Raw genomic sequence first — 23517 nt, forward strand, 5'->3', positions numbered from 1 at the left:
TCTTCTCCAACACCACAGTTCAAAAACATCAATTCTTTGGCGTTCAGCTTTCTTCACAGTCCAACTCTCACATCCATACATGACCACAGGAAAAACCATAGCCTTGACTAGACGGACCTTTGTTGGCAAAGTAATGTCTCTGCTTTTGAATATGCTATCTAGGTTGGACATAACTTTCCTTCCAAGGAGTAAGCATCTTTTAATTTCATGGCTGCAGTTACCATCTGCAGTGATTTTGGAGCCCAGAAAAATAAAGTCTGACACTGTTTCCACTGTTTCCCCATCTATTTCCCATGAAGTGATGGGACCAGATGCCATGATCTTCGTTTTCTGAATGTTGAGCTTTAAGCCAACTTTTTCACTCTCCACTTTCACTTTCATCAAGAGGCTTTTTAGTTCCTCTTCACTTTCTGCCATAAGGGTGGTGTTATCTGCATATCTGAGGTTATTGGTATTTCTCCTGGCAATCTTGATTCCAGCTTGTGTTTCTTCCAGCCCAGCGTTTCTCATGATGTACTCTGCATATAAGTTAAATAAGCAGGGTGACAATATACAGCCTTGATGTACTCCTTTTCCTATTTAAAACCAGTCTGTTGTTCCATGTCCAGTTCTAACTGTTGCTTCCTGACCTGCATACAAATTTCTCAAGAGGCAGATCAGGTGGTCTGGTATTCCCATCTCTTTCAGAATTTCCCACAGTTTATTGTGATCCATACAGTCAAAGGCTTTGGCATAGTCAATAAAGCAGACATAGATGTTTTTCTGGAACTCTCTCGCTTTTTCCATGATCCAGCGGATGTTGGCAATTTGATCTCTGGTTCCTCTGCCTTTTCTAAAACCAGCTTGAACATCAGGAAGTTCACGGTTCACATATTGCTGAAGCCTGGCTTGGAGAATTTTGAGCATTACTTTACTAGCGGGTGAGATGAGTGCAATTGTGTGGTAGTTTGAGCATTCTTTGGCATTGCCTTTCTTTGGGATTGAAATGAAAACTGACTTTTTTCAGTCCTGTGGCCACTGCTGAGTTTTCCAAATTTGCTGGCATATTGAGTGCAGCACTTTCACAGCATCATCTTTCAGGATTTGGAATAGCTCAACTGGAATTCTATCACCTCCACTAGCTTTGTTCATAGTGATGCTTTCTAAGGCCCACTTGGCTTCACATTCCAGGATGTCTGGCTCTAGGTGAGTGATCACACCATCGTGATTATCTGGGTCGTGAAGATCTTTTTTGTACAGTTCTTTTCTGTATTCTTGCCATCTCTTCTTAAAAGACACATAGCCTAATTTAAAAAATGGACAAAGTATCTCAATACACATTTCTCCAAAGAAGATATATGAATAGTTAATAAGCACATGGAAAGATGCTCAACATCATTAGCCATCACAGAAATGCAAATCAAAACCACAATGAGGTACCACTTCACACCCACTAGGATAACTGTAATAAAAAGGACAGATAATGACAAGTATTAGTAAGGGTGTGGAGAAGTTGTAATCCTCGTCCACTGCTGTTGGGAATGTAAAATGGTGCAGATGCTTTGGAAAACAATCTGGCAGCTCCTCAAAAGGCTAAACATAGTGTTACCATGAAATGAAAGTGTGTTAGTCGCTCAGTCGTGTCCGACCTTTGCAACCCAATGGTCTGTAGCCACTCTCCTCTGTCCATGGGATTCTCCAGGCTAGAATACTGGAGTGGGTTGCCATTTTCTTCTCTCTATGACCCATCAATCCCACTCCTAGGTATATGTGATCGAGAGAAATTAAAACAGAAACTTATACAGGAGTGTTCACAATATCTCAAAAGTGGAAACAGCCCAAATGTCCATTAGCTGATGAATGGATAAAATGTGCCATATCCATATCGTGGAATATTATTTGGCCATAAAAAGGGATTAAGTACGTACCACAACATGGATGGACCTTGCAAACCTTACGTGAAAGAAGCCTGTCACAAAAGACCACATGTTGCGTGAGTCCATTGTTATGAGATGTCCAGAAGAGGCAGATCTGTAGAGACAAGAAGGAGAACTGGTTCCCTGGTGCCTAAGGTCGGGAGAGATGGGCGAAGTTGGTGTGATGGCTCAATGGTATGGAGTTTCTTTTGGGGGTGATGAGAATGCTGTAAAGTTAATTGTGATGGCTGCCCAGCTTTGTGAATCTACTCAAAGCAATTGAAGTGTGCACTTTAAGTGGGCTGAACTGTATGGTATGTGTGAATTTTATCTCAAAGCTATTGTAATACGGGCAAAAGTAATATCTACCTCACTTGGGTACAGGGAGGATTAAAAGGGATACTGTATGTTAATCATATAGCATGTGTGATGCGGTGATGCCACAGCCGTGATGCCACACAGCGTGTATCGATGCTCCAGAATTAGTAGCTATGATGATTAATACCCCTGCTACTGCCCCTTTTAGGCCAATAGTGGCAAAAAAGCCAGGGTCTGGTTAGGGATATTTTCTCCTCTCTCTCTCTTGTTGCTAGAGGCCCTGCAGAAGCAATGGGAGCAGCCTGGCAGGGTTTTGTATGGAACTTGGGAAGAAATATGGCATAATCCTGCTTATTCATTAGCATCCCCTGGAGGGCGTTTTTAAAAAAATACCGAAATTCATCCCAGTGATTCTAGCTCAGTTGGTCTGGGTGGGGCTGGCAGGTGGTTCTAATCTGTAGCCATTGGTTGAAACCCATGTTACCTTATAAACTGGCCCAGGTCTTTGAAAGAGTAAGGACATTTGCCTTCAGGACAGAAGGATCACATGAGCAGTGGATTTTATGGTTTGAAAACTACTTTACATAGATTATCTCCTTTGATCTCTTCAAAAACCTTATGAGGTAGATGTTTTTTTAGTACCACTAGTTGTTAGGGAACCAGCAGCTCAGAGAGATTAACTTGCCAGAGTCTCATTTTTAAGGCATAATTTTATCTAATCCTTTTTTTTTTTAAAAAAAAAAAAAAGCAAGTTCTACACCCATGCTCATACCTGTTAATGATCAAATCTGACACTTTGGAGAGCACTGCCAAGGTGACATCTGGTGCCAGGTGGGTCTGTTTTGTTCAGAACAAAGGTCTTTCTGCTACTTCTCTTTACTGCTGAGCCTTGAGAGTGCAGGGCAAGCTGGAAGACCATTATTTACGTATGTATGTGTGTATGTACTTATATAACACATACACACCCGTTTGCAACTACCAATTTATGTGTGCAGGGGAAACATAAGACAGGAATAATTTGGATCCTGAAGCTATCATAAACCTTCAATTTTCTCCCATAACCTCTGAGTTAAAGATTTTGCATCAACCGGAACTCATTTTTATATTCTTCTTGAATGACTCTAATAAGTATATGATACAATTTGAGCCCCTTACTAAAATACCACCTTTATCAATTTAGTATATCGTTGTTGTTCAGTTGCTAAGTAAGTCTTGTCCAACTCTTTGTGACCCCATGGACTGTGGCACACCAGGCTTCCCTGTCCTTCATGATCTCCCGGGGTTTGCTCAAACTCATGTCCATTGAGTCAGTGATGCCATCCAGCTTTCTCATCCTCTGTTGTCCCCTTCTCCTCCTGCCTTCAATCTTTCCCAGCATCGGGGTCTTTTCCAATGACTCAGCACTATTCAAAGTCAGGCGCGGACCCAGTGGCATCTGGGAGTGTGTGAGAAGCACAGACTCCTGAGTCTCACCCTAAACCTACTAAAGCAGACTCTCTAGAGGGTGGGGCCCTTGAATCTGTGACATCAGAAGCCCTCCAGTAGGTTTTGATGTTCTCAGAAGTGAACATCGCTTCCAGCTCTGACTGGTGATGGTTCTCTCGGAGAATGGCTACAAGGGCTCGAAGCCACATTTTTCTTCAAACCTATCTCAAGTTTCCTGGAGGAATCTGCATGCCATCATGTGGTATCTGAGTGTGTAAGGCAGGGTTGTTCTCTGAGTCTGCAAACACCTTAGCATTTCCAAAGCAGTTATTTCCAGGTCTTGTGATGCTCCTGCTGCCAGCATTCACACCCAAAGGGACTTCCCAATTAATTAAGCTGCTGAGCTTGTCAATTGGCCAGCTCCTTTATTGTTGTAGAAGGGCGAGAATCAGATACACTGTTCTGATGCCAAAGGAGCTTTCACTTGCTGTATCTGGCCCAGAGTTTTCAGCAGCTCTGGTCTGAGAACTGGGCAGTGGGGGCTTTCAGCCCCCGTCATCTGTCTAGATGCTACGAAACCCTGCCTTCATCCACTATGAACTTTAACTGCAACCATTTCGTTGTATAAGTCATGCATGGTGAAATCACCCTTCCAAGCTCCAGGCCAGGCATCCCTGGCTGTCAGTTCCTTTGACCACTGTCATCTGGATGGGATTTTTATTAGCTGGCTTTCTGTTTCCTCAAAGTAGAGGTCTCCGTTTCGCTCAGTGATTTGTTATCTGTGCCTCGTGTCTGAAAGAAATTGGCTGAAATCTGTATTTCAGCTGCACACCCTGCATACAGATTAAACGGAACTGCGTTGGTGGAGAATAATTAAGCCAAGGACCTTGTTTTTCACCTTCATGATGAAAGATGAATGACTTCCAACGCTTTAATAGGATGATGGCACTTGAAATGTTCTACTTTGGCCAACTCGGGACTTTCAGAACAGACCTGTTCATAAATATTCTTTGCAACAGCTGCATTTTCATTTAATTATAGACTGTCATTCAGTCACTTGCAGGGGCTCTTGTCTCTCTCTTTTTTTTGCCCTGTGCAATCAAGGTATATTACACGGCTCGTTGTTATTGCTATTGTTAAAGACCCAGCTTCTATTGTATGATTAACTCTTTTTGTGAAGAAAATGGATTTTCCCCTGTCAGGTATATTCTGCTTCTGACCATTCTTTTGGGGGTGGGGAGAATCTCATATGTGGAGGCTACTATTTCTGTCCTTTTCTCATCTTTTTGAAGTGAATGTCAGTTGGGCAAGAAAATTGATTGATTGCCTAGTGGGAAACCAAACCTCCCTAAACCATAAATATGAAACAGGCCTGGAATAGACAGATTTCAACAACAAAAAAGAGCCATCATTCTTCAAATAGCTCTTGTCCGCAAAAGGATTTCCCAACAACTTTTGTCCCTTTTCTCTTCCTCTGCCTGAGCCAAGGTGATTGTTGCCTCTATCTCCCAGCCTCCCCCCCACTTTCACAGTAACAGAGTTTGCCCTTCGATCAGCAGGGCCATCCACAGATGGGTGCCACCCTGCCCAGCTGGCTATTTCAGGCTTTGTTCCAAACACAATGCTGCCTTTTCTTAGTGGTAGAAACAGTCTGTTCTCCACTGCTTTTGAGAGAATGGCCCTTTCCTACTCTGTGCATAAACCAGCCTCAGGCCTTGGGTGGCCTATTTTTTTAGAGGTTCTCTTAACCCTGGAAAAGGTTTTGACTGAGGCCCATGAGGCAGGGGTCATGAGATGCTTCCTCTTACTGAGATGCAAGACCTCAGAGAAGTCTGTTTGATTGGATCCCCTATGGCTCTAATGCAACAAGAAGAATAGGAGCGGGCTTTCATCCTAAAGGAGGTATTCCCTGCTTCTTTCCAGAAAGCAGTGGGGTTCTGGGTGGTCTCACCACTGTCTGACCCAGAGACCTGCTTGGACTCACTCTGCTTCCCTGAACTTGAGTTTCCAGCCTTTGGATGCGGCAGGAATCAAGGATCTCTAGGTCTTCTTAGTTCCAGAACCTCAGGATGGAGAGTAGCTTGCCACCTTGCTGTTCCCCGCGCTTTCGTGCAGAGGCCCAGTGCCCTGAGCAGTCACCTCTCCACCTGCGCTCGCCCCCAGCCAGGAGAGCCGAGTACAGCGAATTGGCAGGTGCAGCCATTGCCTCTGCCAGCTCCTGTTCAGAGCCTTCACCTGGTGGTTGGCTGGGCTGGAGCTTTGAGTGAGCATGGCATCCAGATGTGTGGGTTTGCTTATAGGTGAGAGTGTTGGATTACAGCCTGACAGTGGGGACAGTTGGAAAGGGCACTGGGTTGGGAGTCAGGAGTACTGGGTTCTTGTCCAGGTCCCCAGCTCTGGGGATCAGGCCTCCCTTAAGCAAACGTTTGTTGAGTGCTACTGATGACCATAAACTCTACAAGGTGCGGGGCACACAGAAAGTCAACAAAATACGGACTTTGCCTTCACAGAACTCCCATTTTAGTGGAGGCAGAAACTAGGGCTAGAATACAGCACAGTAGAGGCCAGGATAAATTCAAAGTTCTATGGAAGCCCAGAGCAGAGGAACACCTCCCCAGCTTGGAGGGGATGAAAATCAGGGAGGACTTCCTGTAGGAGGTCACACTTGAGCTAAATGTACAGCAATGAAAGTAAACCAAGGGGACAGCAGAGGCAAAGGCATGAGGCCAGGGAAGTGTGAGGTATAGTAGAGGCTCAGTGTTGCAGGATGAGGGTGTGGGATAGATGAGAGGTGAGACCAGGGCAGGTGGGGCCAAGTCACCAGGTGCCTTGTTGGGTATATTAAGGAGCTTGGGCTTTATCCTGAGGGTAATGAGGAGCCCCTGAAGGTCAGTAACTGGATCAGATTTGCATTTTAGAAACTTCCCTTCAATGGCTGGAGTAGAGGATGGTTGTACACAGTCAGGAGGCCTCCCAGGAGGTGGAGCAGAAGAGAGAGAGATGGAGAGACAGAGAAACAGAGACGAGAGAAGAGAGAAAACCTGGAAAATGGCAGGGGGGTAGAGAGTGGAGAGCAAGTCTGAGGATGATATAGGATGTAGAATTGGATGGCTTGTCTGGTCAAAACTGGAGACAGGGGAGGGACAGGTGAGCGGCAAGGCCTGTAACCGGGTGGGCAATGGTGCCCAGCTAGGGTGGAGAAGAGAGATAAAGCCACCGGTTGAGGACAGTCTGGATCGAGCATCCAGCAGATAGTGGATGTTTTGCCCTGAAAATAAAGACTTGGTTGGCATTCGAGAAGAGGTGGTGGCTGAAACCACTCAGTGCATATAGAGGGTCCTGGGCAGGGAGGTGGGCAGGGCCCGCAGCCCCTGGCTCCCAGCAGCTGTGTTTATGTGGGAGAATGTCTGGTATGTTTGGTATCTGGGTGTTTACTTCCCAGGGTGCTCGTGGGTCCCTGGTGTTGAAATGTGGTTCCTCCACGGAAGGGGGAGGATCCCAGCAGGCACGGCCAGGGCTTGACTTGGAGGCTTGAGGGCGGTCACTCAGGCCTGCCCACTGACAACTTGTGTGCCCTGAAGCACCCTCACCCTGCAGTCGGCCCCCAGGGCTCCTTTTATGCCGGGTTCTCTCTGTGTGGGAGGTGGGCCTGGGGCAGCACAGGCTTCACCTAGAAAGACAGGGCAGCTGGAATTTTCAGAGCCCTTCCTGTGTCCCCAGCTCTGGGATGAGACTTAAGTCGTCATGGCAACCCTGTGCAGCACGGCTCAGTGTCCTCCTTGTACAAGTGATGCTCAGACAGGCTGAGGGACTTGCCCGGAGCACTTTTTAAAAAAATGTTTATAGAAAATTTTATTCAACATATAACATCTTCCAGCAAAAAAAAAGGCAATACACAGGAAGAGTTGGTGTACAGAGCTGCTAGGGTGGACCCAGGCCTCTCAGGCCCCAGAGTTCATTCTGACAACCTTGATGCCCCAAGCCTCAGATAAGCCCGCTTCTCTCTGCCTGGGAGACAGTTTTCAGTCTAAGATAAGTCTTTCAGCCCTTCACTACTCTGCTTAGCACTGCCGGTTTGACTTGATTTTTCCCTCTTGGTTTCGGCTGGGCACCTGCCTCATTGTCCTTTTCTCTATTGCTTTGTCCATTGAGAGTTTCTGTGTTTGCCATGCCTGGGGTTACCAAGTGTCACTGCTCTTTCTCATCCTGATTCTTTGCGGGTCTGTAAGAAAAGACCCTGATGCTGGGAGGGATTGGGGGCAGGAGGAGAAGGGGACGATAGAGGATGAGATGGCTGGATGGCATCACCGACTCGATGGATATGAGTTTGAGTGAACTCCGGGAGTTGGTGATGGACAGGCAGACCTGGCGTGCTGCGATTCATGGGGTCGCAAAGAGTCGGACGTGACTGAGCGACTGAACTGAACTGAACTGAAGATACATATTTGGAAATGCTTATGAAATGTCAGGATTCAAAAATCACATCTGGGTGACTTGCCGCTGTGTGAGAGCCACGTGGCTGGCAGACAGGGCCTGAGAGTCATGACCGGAACGGGGTGGGCCCCCCTGCGTAAACTGTGCTGCTTTCATGCTACACTCTTGTGTTAATTGCGCAACAAATATGCTTTACTTAAAAATACCCAGGCAGATATATGCAATAAATAGCCAATGGGAATTTGCTGTGTGACCCAGGGAGCTCAGCCCAGTGCCCTGTGACAACCTGGAAGGGGTGGCATGGGGAAGGAGATGGGAGAGGGATTCGGGACAGGGAGGGGATACATGTATTCCTGTGGCTGATCCATGCTGTTGCATGGCAGAGGCCAACACAATATTATCCTCCAGTTAAAGCACTTATCCTTCGATTAAAAAAAGAGAGAGAAATACCCAGGCAGGAAAAAATAAAACGGTCATTGTCCTCACAGTTAGATGCTTAATAGTTCCATCCCTGGGCATGGAGCTGAAAGGGTCAGTCGGGGTCTTGTTACCCAGACAACCCGCCCTTCGAAGAGCAGGAGATGCTCAGGCCCTGGGCCCTAAAGGCCTGGATTCGAAGCTGTCACTGCCCTTTGGGCAGCCTTGATGTCTTGATATCAAGCTTGATATCATGAGTTTGCACATGTGTGAAAGTGAGGAAGATAGTAGGTCTGTCCTGCTTGGCTTCCTGAGACCATTTAACCCCCAGGGCCCTGAATCCCCGGGGTTTCCTTCCTGCTGAGGTGACCCACCTCTGTTTGCTCAAGAGCTCGTCTGCATCCAGGCTCTGCCGCTTTCCCAGCTCTTCTAGAAGCATTGCTCCTGGGTAGGCCTTCTCTCCTGGATTCCTGGGGACCACCCTCTGCACACCTGGCATCACCTGACTTCACAAGAGCAGGACCCTGGTGTCACACGTATCTTTCAGTGGCAAGAGGCAGAAACCTTCTCCAGCTCCCTGCAAGCCAATGGAGGAATTTCCAGGGTAGATTCAGATTCATCACGGACCCCGAGGAGACGAAGCACAGTCAGGCCTCTGCAGGCGTGGAATCAGCGTTCCAGTCTGTCTGCTGTCTGTCCCTCTGTCTGTCTGTACCATCGGCCTGTGGCCACGCCTCTGTGTTTCTCTCTTTGTGGCTCTGCCCCGTACTCTCTGTCTCTCTCTCCACCCATCTTGTCTCTCTGTGTTCTCTGCCTTCCCTGTCTGTGTCTCTACCTTTCTCTGTCTGGAGCTCCCTCTGTCTCTCGGGGTTTGGACAGGATGCGGCAAGCCAGATGCCCAGCGTGTGACAGTTAAGGAGACACCCACCCTCCGGGTGCTGACCCTGCCCTGGCACAAGCTCCAGAGATGAGCACCTCCTTAAATCTGTGCCCTGGGCCCCTTGCTCACCACACCCTGTCCAGGCTGTGCTTCTCTCACTCTCTCGCCCATCCCCTCTGTTTGTTCGACTCGCTCCTATAACCGAATGTCTGTTTCTGTCTTGCCGGGTGGTCTCTGCTCATCTCAACACATCAGCAGCCTGCTCCTTCTGCTTCTCTGGGTTGAAATTGATTGTCCAGCCTGCATACCCCCCGGCCCAGCAGTTTAGTTTCAGATTTCCTCTTGGTGAATACAGCCCAGCTCGGGTCAGCCACTCATACCACGTACAGTCAGCTAGAGCAGGGGCCAGGGTTGCCCTGGGCCTCCTCGGGGGACTTGAGAACAGGCTGTCTGAGGAGGGACTGCTCAACAGTGAGGGCCTCCTTGGCCGTGATCCGGACCCCCAGGTCTGGCCCTCCAAGGTGGAGGATGGTGCAAGGGCCCCCCACCACCTCCACCCCCATCACTGCCAGAACACAGACAGCTTTGTCCTCGGGCCGTCCTGGGAATTGAAGAAACCCAGAGCCAGAACCCAGCTGAAGGACAAGGAACGATCTGCTTGCTCCACCCGCCTGCCCCCACTCACCCCCACCCCGACTATGGTTTTTCAAAGTCTTGAAGCTCAAGCTGCCTCCTCCTCAAACATGCTGGATCCTCCAGCTGTGTCTGCAGAAAAAGTCATCATCTCCCGTTCAGGGTTCCGGTTTTAGATGTTGGAGTCATGTGCGGCAAAAACACGGTGCTGTCTCTCACCCACGCGGGACCAGATGCCTAGAGGATCCGGGGAGCGTCTAGGAGAAGGCAGCGGCCTCAAGCCCGGGGGAGGGCTGAGCCAGTCTCCAAACAGCTCCAGGCAGAGGGCGCAGCCCATGCAGGCCCTGCGAAAGGAGCCAGAGTGAGCCCATGGGGCTGGGGGGCCCGAGGGCACTGCCCAACCCTTGTCTTCCTTCAGGCAGGAACTCAGCTTCTCTTTTCTCTGAGTCCTCTGGGGGGCTCTTAAAGAGCCGCAGGAGGACTGGGGGGAAATGCAGCACAGTTTCAAAGGGGAAAGTGTGGCGAAGGGGTTGTGCAGCCATTTCTTGCTTTATTGGGTCGTGTGAACCAAGGCAGGACACAGGCTTGGGAAAGGCCCAGGCATGGGCTTGGAAGCCAGCGGTGCTATGGGTGCCGGGGTTTTGGGGCATAAGTACACATAGCCTGATGCTCTCACGTCCTGCATGGGATTCGTGCACTCGCCACAGCCATAGGGAGCTTCCCTGATAGCTCAGTTGGTAAAGAATCTGCCTGCAATGCTGGCAGAGACCCCGTTTTGATTCCTGAGTCAGGAAGATCTGTTGGAGAAGGGATAGGCTACCCACTCCAGTATTCTTGGGCTTCCATTGTGGCTCAGCCGGTAAAGAATCCCCCTGCAATGCGGGAGACCTGGGTTTGATCCCTGGGTTGGAAAGATCCTCTGGAGAAGGGAACAGCTATCCACTCCAGTATTCTGGCCTGGAGAATTTCATGGACTGTCCATGAGGTTGCAAAGAGTCGGACACGACTGAGTGACTTTCACTATCTTTCACTTTCACAGCCATAGGCGGCCTGCACCTCAAATCCTGACTCTGTCTTCAGGCCAGTGTGTTTCTGGGGAAGGCAGGACCCGATTCCCAAGCTTTGCTGGCCTCCTGCAGACAGAAAGATGAGGCCATCCCTGGTGGAGAAGGCTCCTTAGAAGCCCTGGAGCAAAGATTATGCAGATACAGGCAATAAATCACTTTTGTAATTATAGAATTTAAGCCTGTGGCATCTTTCTCTGAATCTTTCATTCCATTCATTCATTTGACTAACATTCGCTGTGCCCCTCCTAAGTGCCACGTTCTGTGCCAGGTGCTGGGGTTACCCGGGTCCCCCGTCCTCCAGACTAGCAGGGAAGGCAGCTACCTATGGAAGCTGAGAATTACGGAGGGGTGTGACGGAGGTTCTTCCAGCGGGGAACTCAAAGGGCTGTAGCACTGAAAAAGCAGTTAATTTTTTCTTTTTTTTTTTTTAACCAAACTTTAGACTTTTTATTTTGTACTGGGGTATAGCCAATTAACAATGTTGTGGTAGTCTCAGGTAAACAGCAAAGGGACTCAGCCATACATATACTTGTCTCCATTCTCCCCGAAACTCCCGTCCCATCCAGGCTGGCACATATTGTTGAGCAGGGTACTATGTGCTACACAATAGGTGCTTATTGGTTATCCATTTTACATGTATCAGGGTACACATGACCATCCCAAAGTCACTAACTACCTTTACCCGCTGGGTACCATAAGTTCGTTTTCTAAGTCTGTGAGTCTTTCTGTTTTGCAGGTAAGTTCATTTGTATCATTTTTTTTTATATTCCACATATAAGGGATGGCATGTGGTATTTCTCCTTCTCTGTCTGACTTACTTACACTCGGTATGACACTCTCTATGTCCATCCATGTGGCTACAAATGGCATTATTCCATTCTTTTTAATGGCTGAGTAATATTCCAATGTATATATGTACCACATCTTCTTTATCCATTTTTCTGTCGATGGACATTTAGGTTGCTTATATGTCTTGGCTTCCTGGAGGAGGGCATGGCAACCCACTCCAGTATTCTTGCCTAGAGAATCCCATGGACAGAGCCTGGTGGGCTACCATCCCTAGGGTTGCAAAGAATTGGATATGACTGAAGCAACTGAGCACAGCACAGCATGTCTTGGCTATCATAAACAGTGGAAAAAGCAGTTAATTCAATCTGGGGAGTCAAGGGAGCCTTCCTGGAGGAGGTGGCGTTTACTCTTGAGGGTTGTAAGAGTTAACCAATAGGAAAGGAAGGTTATCTCAGGAGGCCTGGCAGACTTGGAGAAGGTGAGACATTTGGAGTCTAGGGTGAGGGTAGGAGGGGACCGATGTGGCTGCAGAGGGCAGGAGGAGCAGCCCCCCCATCTGGGTGTCATCCTGGCTCAACTGATCTCTTAAACTTCCAGCGCTGAGCCTCTTTGTGTCTGCTGCTAGCAAGGCTTCCAACTTTGTAGGATGAGGCCCTGCACAGGGGTGGGGGAGGGAGCCAGCTCTTGAGGGACAGAGGCTGTATCTCCCAGGTTCTGCCAGAACCCGGGGTTTGCTCCGGAGGCCCTGTGCGCCTGGCAGGGCCCAGGTTGCACACATCACCTTGGCAGTTTGTGGGCAAACCCTCTCGGCCGAGGGGAGGTTGCACTGCCAGCCACTTCCTCCAGTTCCTTCCCTCTGCCTGTCGTCACGGTTACCTCGGCCTTGTTGGGGGTGAGGTAGAGGTTGGGCGGAATCAACTCTGTCCGGGTTTCTATTTCCCCAGATGCGGGTCAGCCAGAGGAGCTGTCACTTCTGGTTCGGTTTCAAAGGAGGCCAAGGGGCTGGGAGGTGCTTGGGTGCGGCCGTGTTGACAGGGCACCTCTCCAGCCAGCCTCCCAGGCCGGGAGGGCGTGGGTCAGGGAGAAGCTCCAAGGTGGTGAACCAGGAGACGGGGCTGCCCCTGCCAGGGCCTGTGCCGGGGGCCATGAGTGCTGGTCTCCGGCTCACCCCTTGGTCCTGAGTTCCCGGAGCATGTCGGGAATGCAGGCAGGGAGGCTGTTTATTTTCCTGGCCTGCAGCCCTTTTGGGCCGAGACCTTGTTCCAGGCCTCAGGCTGCCAGAAGCACCCCCACTGGTTCCAGAAGTGAGAGGGTTGGCAGGCCCAGGCTGCCCGACAACTTCTCCAGTGGCCTCGGACTCTGGGCCGTGTCCAGCCCGGCCGATCCTGTGGGTCGTCCAGAATCCCCTAGCAAGCAGTGGACCGCGAGAGGCTTCATGTCCAAGTGATCCTGATGGGCTGGGACTGTGGTCAAGGTCAGGGCGGGTGAAGTCAGAGAAATCAGAGTGGGAAGCCTGACTTTATCATCTCCTTGCTGGAGGGCCTTGGGCAAACTAAGCGGGTGAACCTTAGTCTCACTGTCTGAAATGGGGCAGTCATAGAACTTCCTCATCAGACTGTGAGTGTGAGGATTATAGGACCTATGTTGAAAGCATTGAACAAAGAGGGCAACAGATGGCAGCTCTTGTTATTATTAATGATATTAAACAGTAATAGCCACAGCTCTGGAAGTCCATATTGGTGGGCAGTGACCTCTTCTGTCCCATTCAGTGGGCCCTGTTTCACATATGGTAAGATTCCTAGTGTGTGTGTGTGTGAAAGTCACTTAGTCATGTCCGACTATTTATGACCCCATGGACTGTACCCAGGCTCTTCTGTTTGTGGAGTTCTCCAGGCCAGAATACTGGTGTTGGTAGCCATTCCCTTCTCCAGGGGATCTTCCCAACCCAGGGATCGAACCCAGGTCTCCTGCATTGCAGACAGATTCTTTACCAACTGAGCCACCAGGGAAATAAGTCTAGAAATTCAGAAGCCTCCACTGTCTAGGTCCTGAGAAGGGCACTTTGGGGAGCCCCTGCGATCTTGGGGTGCAAGTGGGTATCCTGGAGAAAGAAAATGCAGAGGCAGCGTGTGTGTGTGATCAGTTGCTCAGCCGTGTCTGACTCTTTGCCACCCCAGGGACTGCAGCCCACCAGGCTTCTCGGTCCATGAAATTTTCCAGGCAGGAATACTGGAGTGGGTTGCCATTTCCTTCTCCAATGCATTGGCAGAGGGAAGGACGAAACTGGTAAGGGGTGGGAAGACTGCTCCATCAGCAGGATAGAGCTGAGGGTTCGGAAGGACCTGAGAGGGAGGACAGGGAGTGAAAATGGGTGGAGCAGAAGGTAAAATCAACACTCATGCTCAAGGTGTTTTGAAAGGAAATGCCTGGGAGCCGCTGGCCTGGAAAACAGTGCCCAGAGGCCTCGGGCCAGGCCAGAGAACAGACCGCCTGTTGGGTGTCACCTCTGAGTGAGGCGATCGCCAGGCTCCAGGCCTCCTGAACTCTGGCAGAACCCATGTGGCCCTGCCCTCCTGGGGCGCTGATTCCTCCCCAGGATGCCCACCTGCTCCGTGAGCATCCTTGGGACCAGCTGGGAACCACTGCATCCCACCTGCCAAGAGGCCAGTGGGCTGGCAGGGCTGCTCACTCATGGTTAGGTCATCCGTCTGTCCATCTATCTGAGTCTTGGGAGGGCAGCCAGCCGCCAGGCTTGCCTCAGTGTCTCATCTGTGGCTCTTTGCCCCCACAGCTAGACGAGGAAGAGGAGCGGAGGAAACGGCGTCGGGAGAAGAACAAAGTCGCGGCAGCCCGATGCCGGAACAAGAAGAAGGAGCGGACGGAATTTCTGCAGCGGGTGAGGCGGGCAGTGGCCAGGGTGGGCCCCAGCCTTGTCCTTTAGAGGCTTGTGTGCTGGTAGCCCGGGAGACAGCGTCCCGGGCCTGTGGAATCAATGCATGCTCACTGGCATCAGCCCGGGCGGCCACGACCCCTCTGTTCCTACCCTCCTCTCCTATCCAGTGCCCCCTCCCTGAACTGAGATGACCCAGGGGGCAGCCTGATCCCAGGAAGGCCAGAGCCAATGGAAGGAGCCAAGTTCCCCGCCTCCAACTGAGGTATAGATCCTCGGCGCTGAGGGGCCCAGGTGGCCCAGGACAGGTACTCCCCATGCTGGTGCACCGAGGGCTCCCAAACTTGTCTGGCGTGGGTGCAGATGAAGTTGGTGATAGCTCCCTGCACAGGGGCAGTGCATGCAACCATGGGGCAGAAAAAAATCCCTCCCTCAAGTGCAGAAAGCTTTTCTGGCCCTGACTCCCATCAGCCTGGACTCTGTCCCACCAAAGCTGACATACCCCTACTCACCCCCAGCTCTTGGCTGCTGCCTCCAGGACCACAGAGGTCAGCTCTGCACGCCGAGGCGAGTGGAAGGCTGCCTTGCCTCATGGCCCTCAGAGCACACCCCTGCCCTTTCATTTGGAATGTGTCAAACAGGCATTTGTTCCTTCTTCTGTCCCTTAGGATTTCCCTCCTATTTTTGTTTTTCAGAAATGGTTGATGACTTTGAAGGGACATGACCAAAACGCTAATTGGTCCCAGCCAGTGGTCTCCAGCCTCCCCACTCCCAATCTGTTGTTGGTTTCTAAATAACAATTGTGACATTACAGAATAGTAACGTCCCAGGTCAGGCTGCCTTCTACAGTGAGCAGCAGTTAACAGTGGCTGCTGACATTTGTGATGGAGAAGGCAATGGCACCCACTCCAGGACTCTTGCCTGGAAAATCCCATGGATGGAGGAGCCTGGTAGGCTGCAGTCCATGGGGTCGCTAAGAGTCAGACACGACTGAGTGACTTCACTTTCACTCTTCACTTTCATGCATTGGAGAAGGAAATGGCAACCCACTCCAGTGTTCTTGCCTAGAGAATCCCAGGGACGAGGGAGCCTGGTAGGCTGCCGTCTATGGGGTCGCACAGAATCGGACACAACTGAAGCAACTTAGCAGCAGCAGCAGCAGCAGCTGACATTTGTGAAGTGCAACCCTGTGCAAGGCGCAGTGTGTGTTTTATTGGCGTTATAGCTGTATGAGGTAGGGGCCTGCGTTATTCTCAGTCTGCTGATGGGGACACTAAGGAAGGCACGGGGGTTAAGTAACTTGCCCAGGTCACTCAGCAGTGACCTGGGAGAACTGAGATTCGGCCTGAGGCTAACTTCAGAGCATCTGTCTTCAGCACTCTGCCCTACTGGCTCTCATTCATTCATTCCTGGGTTTGTTCATTCATTCTTTTGCTTGGTTATTGATTTGTGGACAAGCAGTGTCAAGCATATACTGAGTGCCTGGCCCTGTGCTTGGTGTGCTGGGGACACACCACCTAGGACTAGTCCTGGTCCCTCCTGTGGGAGCTGGAGAGGCGAGGCCAGGTTGGCCTGGGTTTTCTCTGGAGATCGATGGTTCTCTTCTCATTCTTGCAACAAACATAGAACAAATCGGAGGTCATGGGTGTCAGTGCCTTGGGGCTGTGTGTGCACCTCCGGCTGTGAGCGTTTCAGCAGGGGAACGGTCAGTATAGGTGGGACTTAGACTCTGGAGCTGGAAGCCCCTCAGAAGGGATGGTGGACCGACACCAAGAGGGAAGGTTTCAAGAAATTTCTAAGACACGGGTCTCACATAAGCCTTTAAGATGGATGGAGTGTCACACACCTCATTTCCAGCCCTGAGAGCCTGCAGAGCTGGGCGGGGCACAGAGGGAACACTCATATTCCACCCCCGCCTTCCAGGGCCTGTCAGCCAGCCAGCAAGCAAGGTGTGCCAAGTGAATGCACACCAGTGACACACTAGTGTCACCAACGGTTGGTGCCAGATGAGCGGGCAAGCTGCTCTGTGCATTCCAGTGACATGGTCTGAGCACCTACTGTGTGCCAGGCATTTCCTGGGTCCCGTTTATTCTCATTCCACTGAGCACCCTGCCCATCCCCCTTTTAGACACGAACCTGTAGCACAGAGAGGTCAAGTTCCTTGCCCGAGGTTACCACTGCCAGCGTGCGGTGGAGTCAGGGTTCATCCATCCGTTTGCTGACCCATCCATCCCTCCTCAGTGCCGAGTGAGCGCCCGCCGCACAGTGGGCCCGCAGGCCGTGGCTGCGGGGTGGCAGGGGAAAAACAGGGATGGGATGTGTGCTGAGCATGAGGTTGGGCGAGCCCGGGGGAGCTGTGAGCACAGATGGGGGCGGGGAGGGGCAGCTGTCCAAGTCGAGACTGCAGAATGACTCCTGATGGGCACATAGACCAGGGGCGGGAGCCCACTTAGGGAGGGACAGTGCTGGAGGGGTCACCACCAACAGCCAAAGCACAGGCCAGAGGCCGAGGTGTCCTTTAAGGTTGAGGTGATGGGATTGAAAAGAACGCCGGTGTGGCTAGAGTGCAGGATCCACGGAGAGAAAGGAGCCCAGAGCCTTCACGTGTGGGGTGGTCCCTGTGCCGGCTTGTCCGGGGCAATCCCGCTTTAACTAAGCCTGTTGTCCTGGCCTGATTATTAAGAGCACCTTCTTTCACTCTCATGCCCTGTCCCTTTAGGATGAAGGAGTGTGCAGCGCCAGAGAGCCATGGGAGGGTTTCAGGAGGAGAGGGACACAGCCTGTTGCTGTAGTCACAGCGAGGGGTGTGGACTGGCCCCCCCCCTCCTTCGGGGCCCAAGTGGGAAAATCGGTTACATCGCTGTGTTATCCCCAGGGGAGGAGAAGGCAGCTGTTGACCAAGAGAAGCGCATGGCCTTGGGGTCTGGGAGGGGGGCCTGGGCAGTTCTGTCGGGGCCCACGCCCAGCCCCTCACCATGCTCCCCTCCTCCCCTCTGACCATGGAGGCTGAGGCCACGTGTAAGGGTTAAGGCCCAAAGGTGGAGGCTGTGTGGACAGTCCGTGCCTGATGACATGAGGGATTCTCTTGTCATTTATTTTTTAACATGTCATATATATACAAGGCTCAGAGGTACAAAGGTATATGTATGTGTATGTGCACACACACGCACACACACACATGTGTACACACATATGGGCTTCTCAGGTAGCACTGGTGATAAAAGAACCCACCTGCCAATGCAGGAGACGTAAGAGACGCAGGTTTGGCCCCTGGGTCAGGAAGATCCCCTGGAGGAGGGCACGGCAACCCACTCCAGTATTCGTGTCCGGAGAATCCCATGGACAGAGGTGCCTGGCAGACTGCAGTCCATAGCATCGCACAGAGTTGACATGACTGGAGCGGATGCGTGCAGGTGCATGCAAACACACGTATATGTACAATATCAAAAGTCACCCTCCCATCCTTGAGCCCTGGGGACTCATCCAGCCTAGGCGATTTCTGTGGCATCTCAGACGTCATCTGCCTCGACCAGGCAAGGCCCTGAAGGAGGCAAGAGGCAGGCCTTTGGGTCAGATCCCTTGCCCTGCAGGCCCCAGGGCTGCCTGAGCACCTCTGCTGTCCACGGGCAGGAGCAGTGGCTGCTGTAGGGCCGCCTCTGCAGCTCTACCGGGCCGGACACGGTTCCCTGGGAGTGGGCAGCAGTTAACACCATCGCAGGCTCCCCTGGTGCGCGTTGCTCTTCAAGGCCCCTCTCCCCTTGGCGGCCACAGTGACTCTGGGAGGAGGCAAGGCAGCCACATCCACTGGCTCAGATTCTGAGACTCGGAGAGATTCACACAGTGGCCAAGTCAGGATAGGGACCCAGAGCTTCCTCCCCTGCCCGGCCCTCTACTCACCCTCCCCCTAGGGATCTTGTTCACAGCAGCCTAGCTGGCAAGCGGCAGAGTCAAGATTTTAATTCAGGCAGGGCTTTGGGGCTCAGAAGTCTGCCTCAGGCTATTTTTTTTTTTTTACAGAAAAAAAATGTTGGGAAGTGGAGCTGTATTTTAAGTGCATTAGGGTAACTTTGAAAAATAAGAGTCAGAGAATCTTCATGCTGAAAGTCCCCTGGGCCAATCATATTTTCTGTAGGGGTGGAGGAACTGAGGCCCAGAGAAGGGAAATGACTTGGCCAAGGGCACACTGCTGGGACACCTCAGCCCCTCGCCCTGTATTTTCTCTACTGCCTTCACTGACTGCCACGGAGGAGACAGAACCTCCTTCACATGCATTAATTCCATTCTGAAATGACAAATGGTTTCATTTTCTCTAGGGCAGTAAATATCTACCAGAGGCAAAACGATAAACAAAAATGCAAGCAGAGTTGTTCACTTCCTAATTAAGGTGTGAAGATCCTAGCCCATGTTGATTGAATTAATTAGGAAAACAGATTAGGTAATTGTTGTTCTAAAACCACAAACCACTTCTACAATCACGGCTAAAAAAAAGATTTTTCGAAACTCAGTTTATACTTACCCAGTAAATAAGTATGTAGCATCAACTAATAAAACAGAAGAAAATCAAACAACAGAGCAGCTAGTTACAGCCTGACAGTCAGACTGTCAAAGCGCAGGCTATTCCATGATGTACCCGTACATTTTCAAACCAGCAGAATGTCATGCCATTGCTATGATAAATGCATGGGGAAGCCAGTTACGCACCCCACTTGGTCTTTTTGTGTGATACAGATGTGAGGTGGGTGTGATGTTTTCTCAAGGGCGAGGATGTGTGTGCAGGCCTGCCGGACCCTGCCCCTGGCATGTCCCATTCTAACTTCCATTTCCAGCACAACCCAGCCCTTCCTCGTCCTGCCCACCACCCTCCAGAACTGCTGCCCCCTCCCTGCTTCCTTGGACCCTCCCCCATGCCCACAGGCTGCTGTCTACCCACCGCCCACTCTGCAGACGCAGGCAGTCTCCCAGACCTGCCAAGTTTTCTTGGAAACGGCCTCCTCCTCTGCTTCTCCTCCTTTGCTTCTTCATCCCCCCTTGCTTGTGGCTTAAAGCAAAAATTCCTTAAGCCTCCCTAACCCTTGGTTTACAAAGTACCTTTCCCACTTGAAGTCATTTAATCCCCCACGATCATCGTTTTTTTTTTTTTTGCAGAGGAGATAACTGGGGTTCAGGGAAGTTAAGAAACTTGCTCTTGACTCTGATTTCCAAACCCTGGGTCTGGCTCTAAACCCACCTTCCCAGCTTGGTGCCCTAATAGGTCCAAAAGTGACATGTGGTCATCCGGGAGGATTTTTAATCTCTTAAACGCATCTGACGCTCTCCCATGTCTGCATCCTGGTTCACTCAGAGCTCGCTTCTTGAAACATCTTCCCACTCTCCAACTGACTTTCTCTGCTCAACCAGAGTCAACCCATTTCTCCAAACCCTAGATCAGACCCGGTCATTCAGCCCACTCTCAGAAGGTCTTCTAGACCCTGGAGGGCTGATGGCACTTGATAAGCTCTGCCTGGCTGTCTGGATCCTTCTCCCCCTTGAGTGGAAGCTGCACATGATCCATGTTATGGACTCATGGACCTCGGGGCCCCTTAGAGGGTTCACTGCACAAAGCAGGTTCTCAGCACTTGCTCCTGGGTGGGTGGATTGAACCGAGACTTCTAGAGGCAGCAGCTCAGAGGATTTGAAGTTGGAGCTTAAATTGTGTCTGGGGGGAACCAGATGGTCAGAGACATTCACCAGCTTGTAGACCCAGTGAGCAGGCAGCCCCTACCTGCCCCAGATTCATGGTTCCACATGGAGTCTCTCCTGCCCTCAGAGGCTGTCTGCTTGGGGTGTTAAGAGAACAGAGGACCAGCCTGGCTTCCCTGTCGCTCCTCGTCCTGCTAAATCCAAAACCACCCTAGCTGGCTTTCAGTATTTCCCCCCCCTGAGCATTTTTTCCTTCTTTGAGGCTTTTCTCCCTCAGCATCTTGTCCCGAGGACTGCAAGTCTCAGCAGTTCTGAGTCCCCAGGAGCTGTGCTGCTTCCACAGATATGAGTACAAGGAACAGCTCAGTCAGCCTGGCTGGTGTGGGGAAGGCAGCAGCCCTGAGGCCAGAGGCCCTGGAGGGATCTCTGAGCCCCTGCAGGGAGGGGCCACTCAGCCCATCACAACCACAGCCCGTTCTTTGTCGGATTCGGGTTGCCCGGGCTCCGCAATGGACCGGATGCTTCTTGTGCGCTAAAGGATGTCTAGGAGCATCCCTGATCCGCACCCTCTGAATTCCAAGGGCACCCACCTTCCCCAGTTGTAACAACACGAGATGTCTCCAGATACTGTCAAATGTCTCCTGGGAGGCAAAATCGCTTCTAGCTGGGAATGACTGGTCTCAACCTTTGCCGGCCTTTGGGTGAATTCCAACCTCCACACTGGTTATATGTTTTTAGATAGAGTCCAGGAAATACCAATTCAGGCGCTTCCGTATTTTACCATGTTGACTCCCGAGCGTTGAACTGGTGTGCCCATCACCTCTCCACATCACGAACTTGTAAGTAAGTAAGTGAAAGTCGCACAGTCGTGTCCGACTCTTTGCGACCCCATGGACTGTACAGTGGGAGAAGGCAATGGCATCCCACTCCAGTACTCTTGCCTGGAAAATCCCATGGATGGAGGAGCCTGGTAGGCTGGGGTCCATGGGGTCGCGAAGAGTCAGACACGATTGAGTGACTTCACTTTCACTTTTTACTTTCACACATTGGAGAAGGAAATGGCAACCCACTCCAGTGTTCTTGCCTGGAGAATCCCAGGGACGGGGGAGCCTGGTGGGCTGCCGTCTTGGGGTCGCACAGAGTCGGACACGACTGAAGCGACTTAGCAGCAGCAGCAGCAGCAGCAGGACTGTACAGTCCATGGAATTCTCCAGGCCAGAATACTGGAGTGGGTAGCCTTTCCCTTCTCCAGGGGATCTTCCTAACCCAGGGATCGAACCCAGGTCTTCCGCATTGCAGGCGGATTCTTTACCAGCTGAGGCACAAGGGAAGCCCAAGAATACTGGAGTGGGTAGCCTATCCCTTCTTTAGTGGATCTTCCCACTAAAGGAAAGAAATCGAACCAGGGAATAAACCCAGGAATCGAACCAGGGTCTCCTGCATTGCAGGCAGATAGATTCTTTACCAACTGAGCTCTCAGGGAAGCCCTATGAGCAAGAAAACTCCCCATAAATCAAGTCAAAATCCTTTCCTCACCCTGGAGCCTCTCCAACTGAACTGGAAGTTCTCTGGAAATCTCACTTGGGGTTGTTTAAAACCACATTTTGGATCCAGAAGGGTGACTATTGATTGCCTCCCAGTGGGCAAAGATTCTAGCTAACAGGGTATAAGGAAGAGACTCCTTAAATAGTCATAGACCGATAACCAGGAAGCACATGTTTTAGGAGAAATTACGTGACCACACCGGGCTTGTGGATGCCACAGGCCAATATATCCCCAACATTTATTTATCACACATAAAGCACTTTCTGTGGCACTGCCATCGTGGGCCACCTCTAACCCCTCTGTGGACCCTCCATGCATCTGCTCTGGATCCACTTGGCCTCCATTCTTCTCCCACCCTTTGTTTTTTGTGCAAAGGTCCTGAGGCAGGAGAGTGTTTGCTATATTTGAGCAACAGCAAGGAAGCCCCTGGGCTTCCCCAGTGGCTCAGTGGTAAAGAATCCACCTGCCAGTGCAGGAGATGGGTTCAGTCCCTGGGTCAGGAAGATCCCCTGGAGAAGGAAATGGCAACCCACTCCAGTATTCTTGCCTGGAGAATTCTACGGACAGAGGAGCCTGGCAGGCTACAGTCCGTGGGGTCACAGAGAGTCAGATACGATTGAAGCAGCTAAACACCACCACCAACACAAAGGAAGCCACTGTGGCTGGAGTGGATTGAGTAGGGGAGGAGAGGGGGAACATGAGCCAGGCTGGCCCCAGGATATACTCTGGATTCATCCCACTAACAACACAGGCCAGTGTCTGGTATGACGGGCAGGACCTGAACAAAGTCAGTTATTCCAGGGGACTCTGTAGCAGATTCTGTGCTTCTCCAGGGGGAAACTGACAGAAAATAGACAAAGGCCAGCCTGGAGCGCCCTGTGACTACCTAGGTGGAGAGCTTCTCCCTGGAGCTGGTCCCCACTGAAAGCTTAAAGCCTCGTCTCTGTTTTTGCATGCAGGAATCTGAGCGGCTGGAACTCATGAACGCTGAGCTGAAGACCCAGATCGAGGAGCTAAAGCAGGAGCGACAGCAGCTCATCTTGATGTTGAACCGGCATCGTCCCACCTGTATTGTTCGGACCGACAGCGTCAAGACACCCGAGTCAGAAGGCAACCCTCTGCTTGAGCAGCTTGAGAAGAAGTGACCGTGGGCTGGGAGGAGGAGGACAAAGGAAGAACGAGGAGTAGGAGATGGCAAGAGGGAGGAAGAGGAGGAGGGCACCAGAGGGCTCTTCTTTGGCGTGTGAAAAACTTTACACCGGAGGCTCAGCACAGCCAGTAATTGGCCGGGCCTTTTTTTTTTTTTTTTTTTTGTGAAACTCAGATCAGCCACACAAGGGGAAGAGCCGGCTGATGAAACCCAGAAGGACCAAGCGCTGAGACCAAAGTAGACTCGAGGGTGGGGCTGTCCTGCTGGGGCCCAGCTCCAGAGAGACAGGACAGAGGCACCCGGGGCTGGAAAGCAGCCTCAGGCACTTCTCTGGGCTCTCCACCAGGGTACCCACCCCAGGGACCTCCGAGCAGCCAGGAAAAGCCATGAGTTGC

General features: G+C 51.3%; 1 protein-coding gene and 1 long non-coding RNA gene across 3 annotated transcripts in view; one reads left to right on the forward strand and one right to left on the reverse strand.

Annotated features, from left to right (window-relative positions):
• Window positions 1-23259, forward strand: part of JDP2 (Jun dimerization protein 2) — a 43792-nt gene extending 20533 nt beyond the window's left edge. For both annotated transcript variants that reach the window (XM_055538691.1, XM_055538692.1), the window contains exons 3-4: window positions 14650-14754; window positions 22932-23259. In XM_055538691.1, the coding sequence (XP_055394666.1) occupies window positions 14650-14754; window positions 22932-23117 (291 nt within the window). In that variant the 3' untranslated portion in view covers window positions 23118-23259. The remainder of the gene's footprint in view (window positions 1-14649; window positions 14755-22931) is intronic.
• LOC129621815 (uncharacterized) lies at window positions 1178-9283 on the reverse strand. Its single transcript, XR_008699699.1, has 3 exons — window positions 8864-9283; window positions 2986-3120; window positions 1178-1283 (listed from the first exon to the last, which is right to left on the reverse strand). It is a non-coding gene; the product is annotated as an uncharacterized LOC129621815 (long non-coding RNA).
• Window positions 23260-23517: the final 258 nt, after the last annotated feature.

This window comes from Bubalus kerabau, chromosome 10 (assembly GCF_029407905.1).
Source record: "Bubalus kerabau isolate K-KA32 ecotype Philippines breed swamp buffalo chromosome 10, PCC_UOA_SB_1v2, whole genome shotgun sequence".
Lineage (NCBI taxonomy): Eukaryota > Metazoa > Chordata > Mammalia > Artiodactyla > Bovidae > Bubalus > Bubalus kerabau.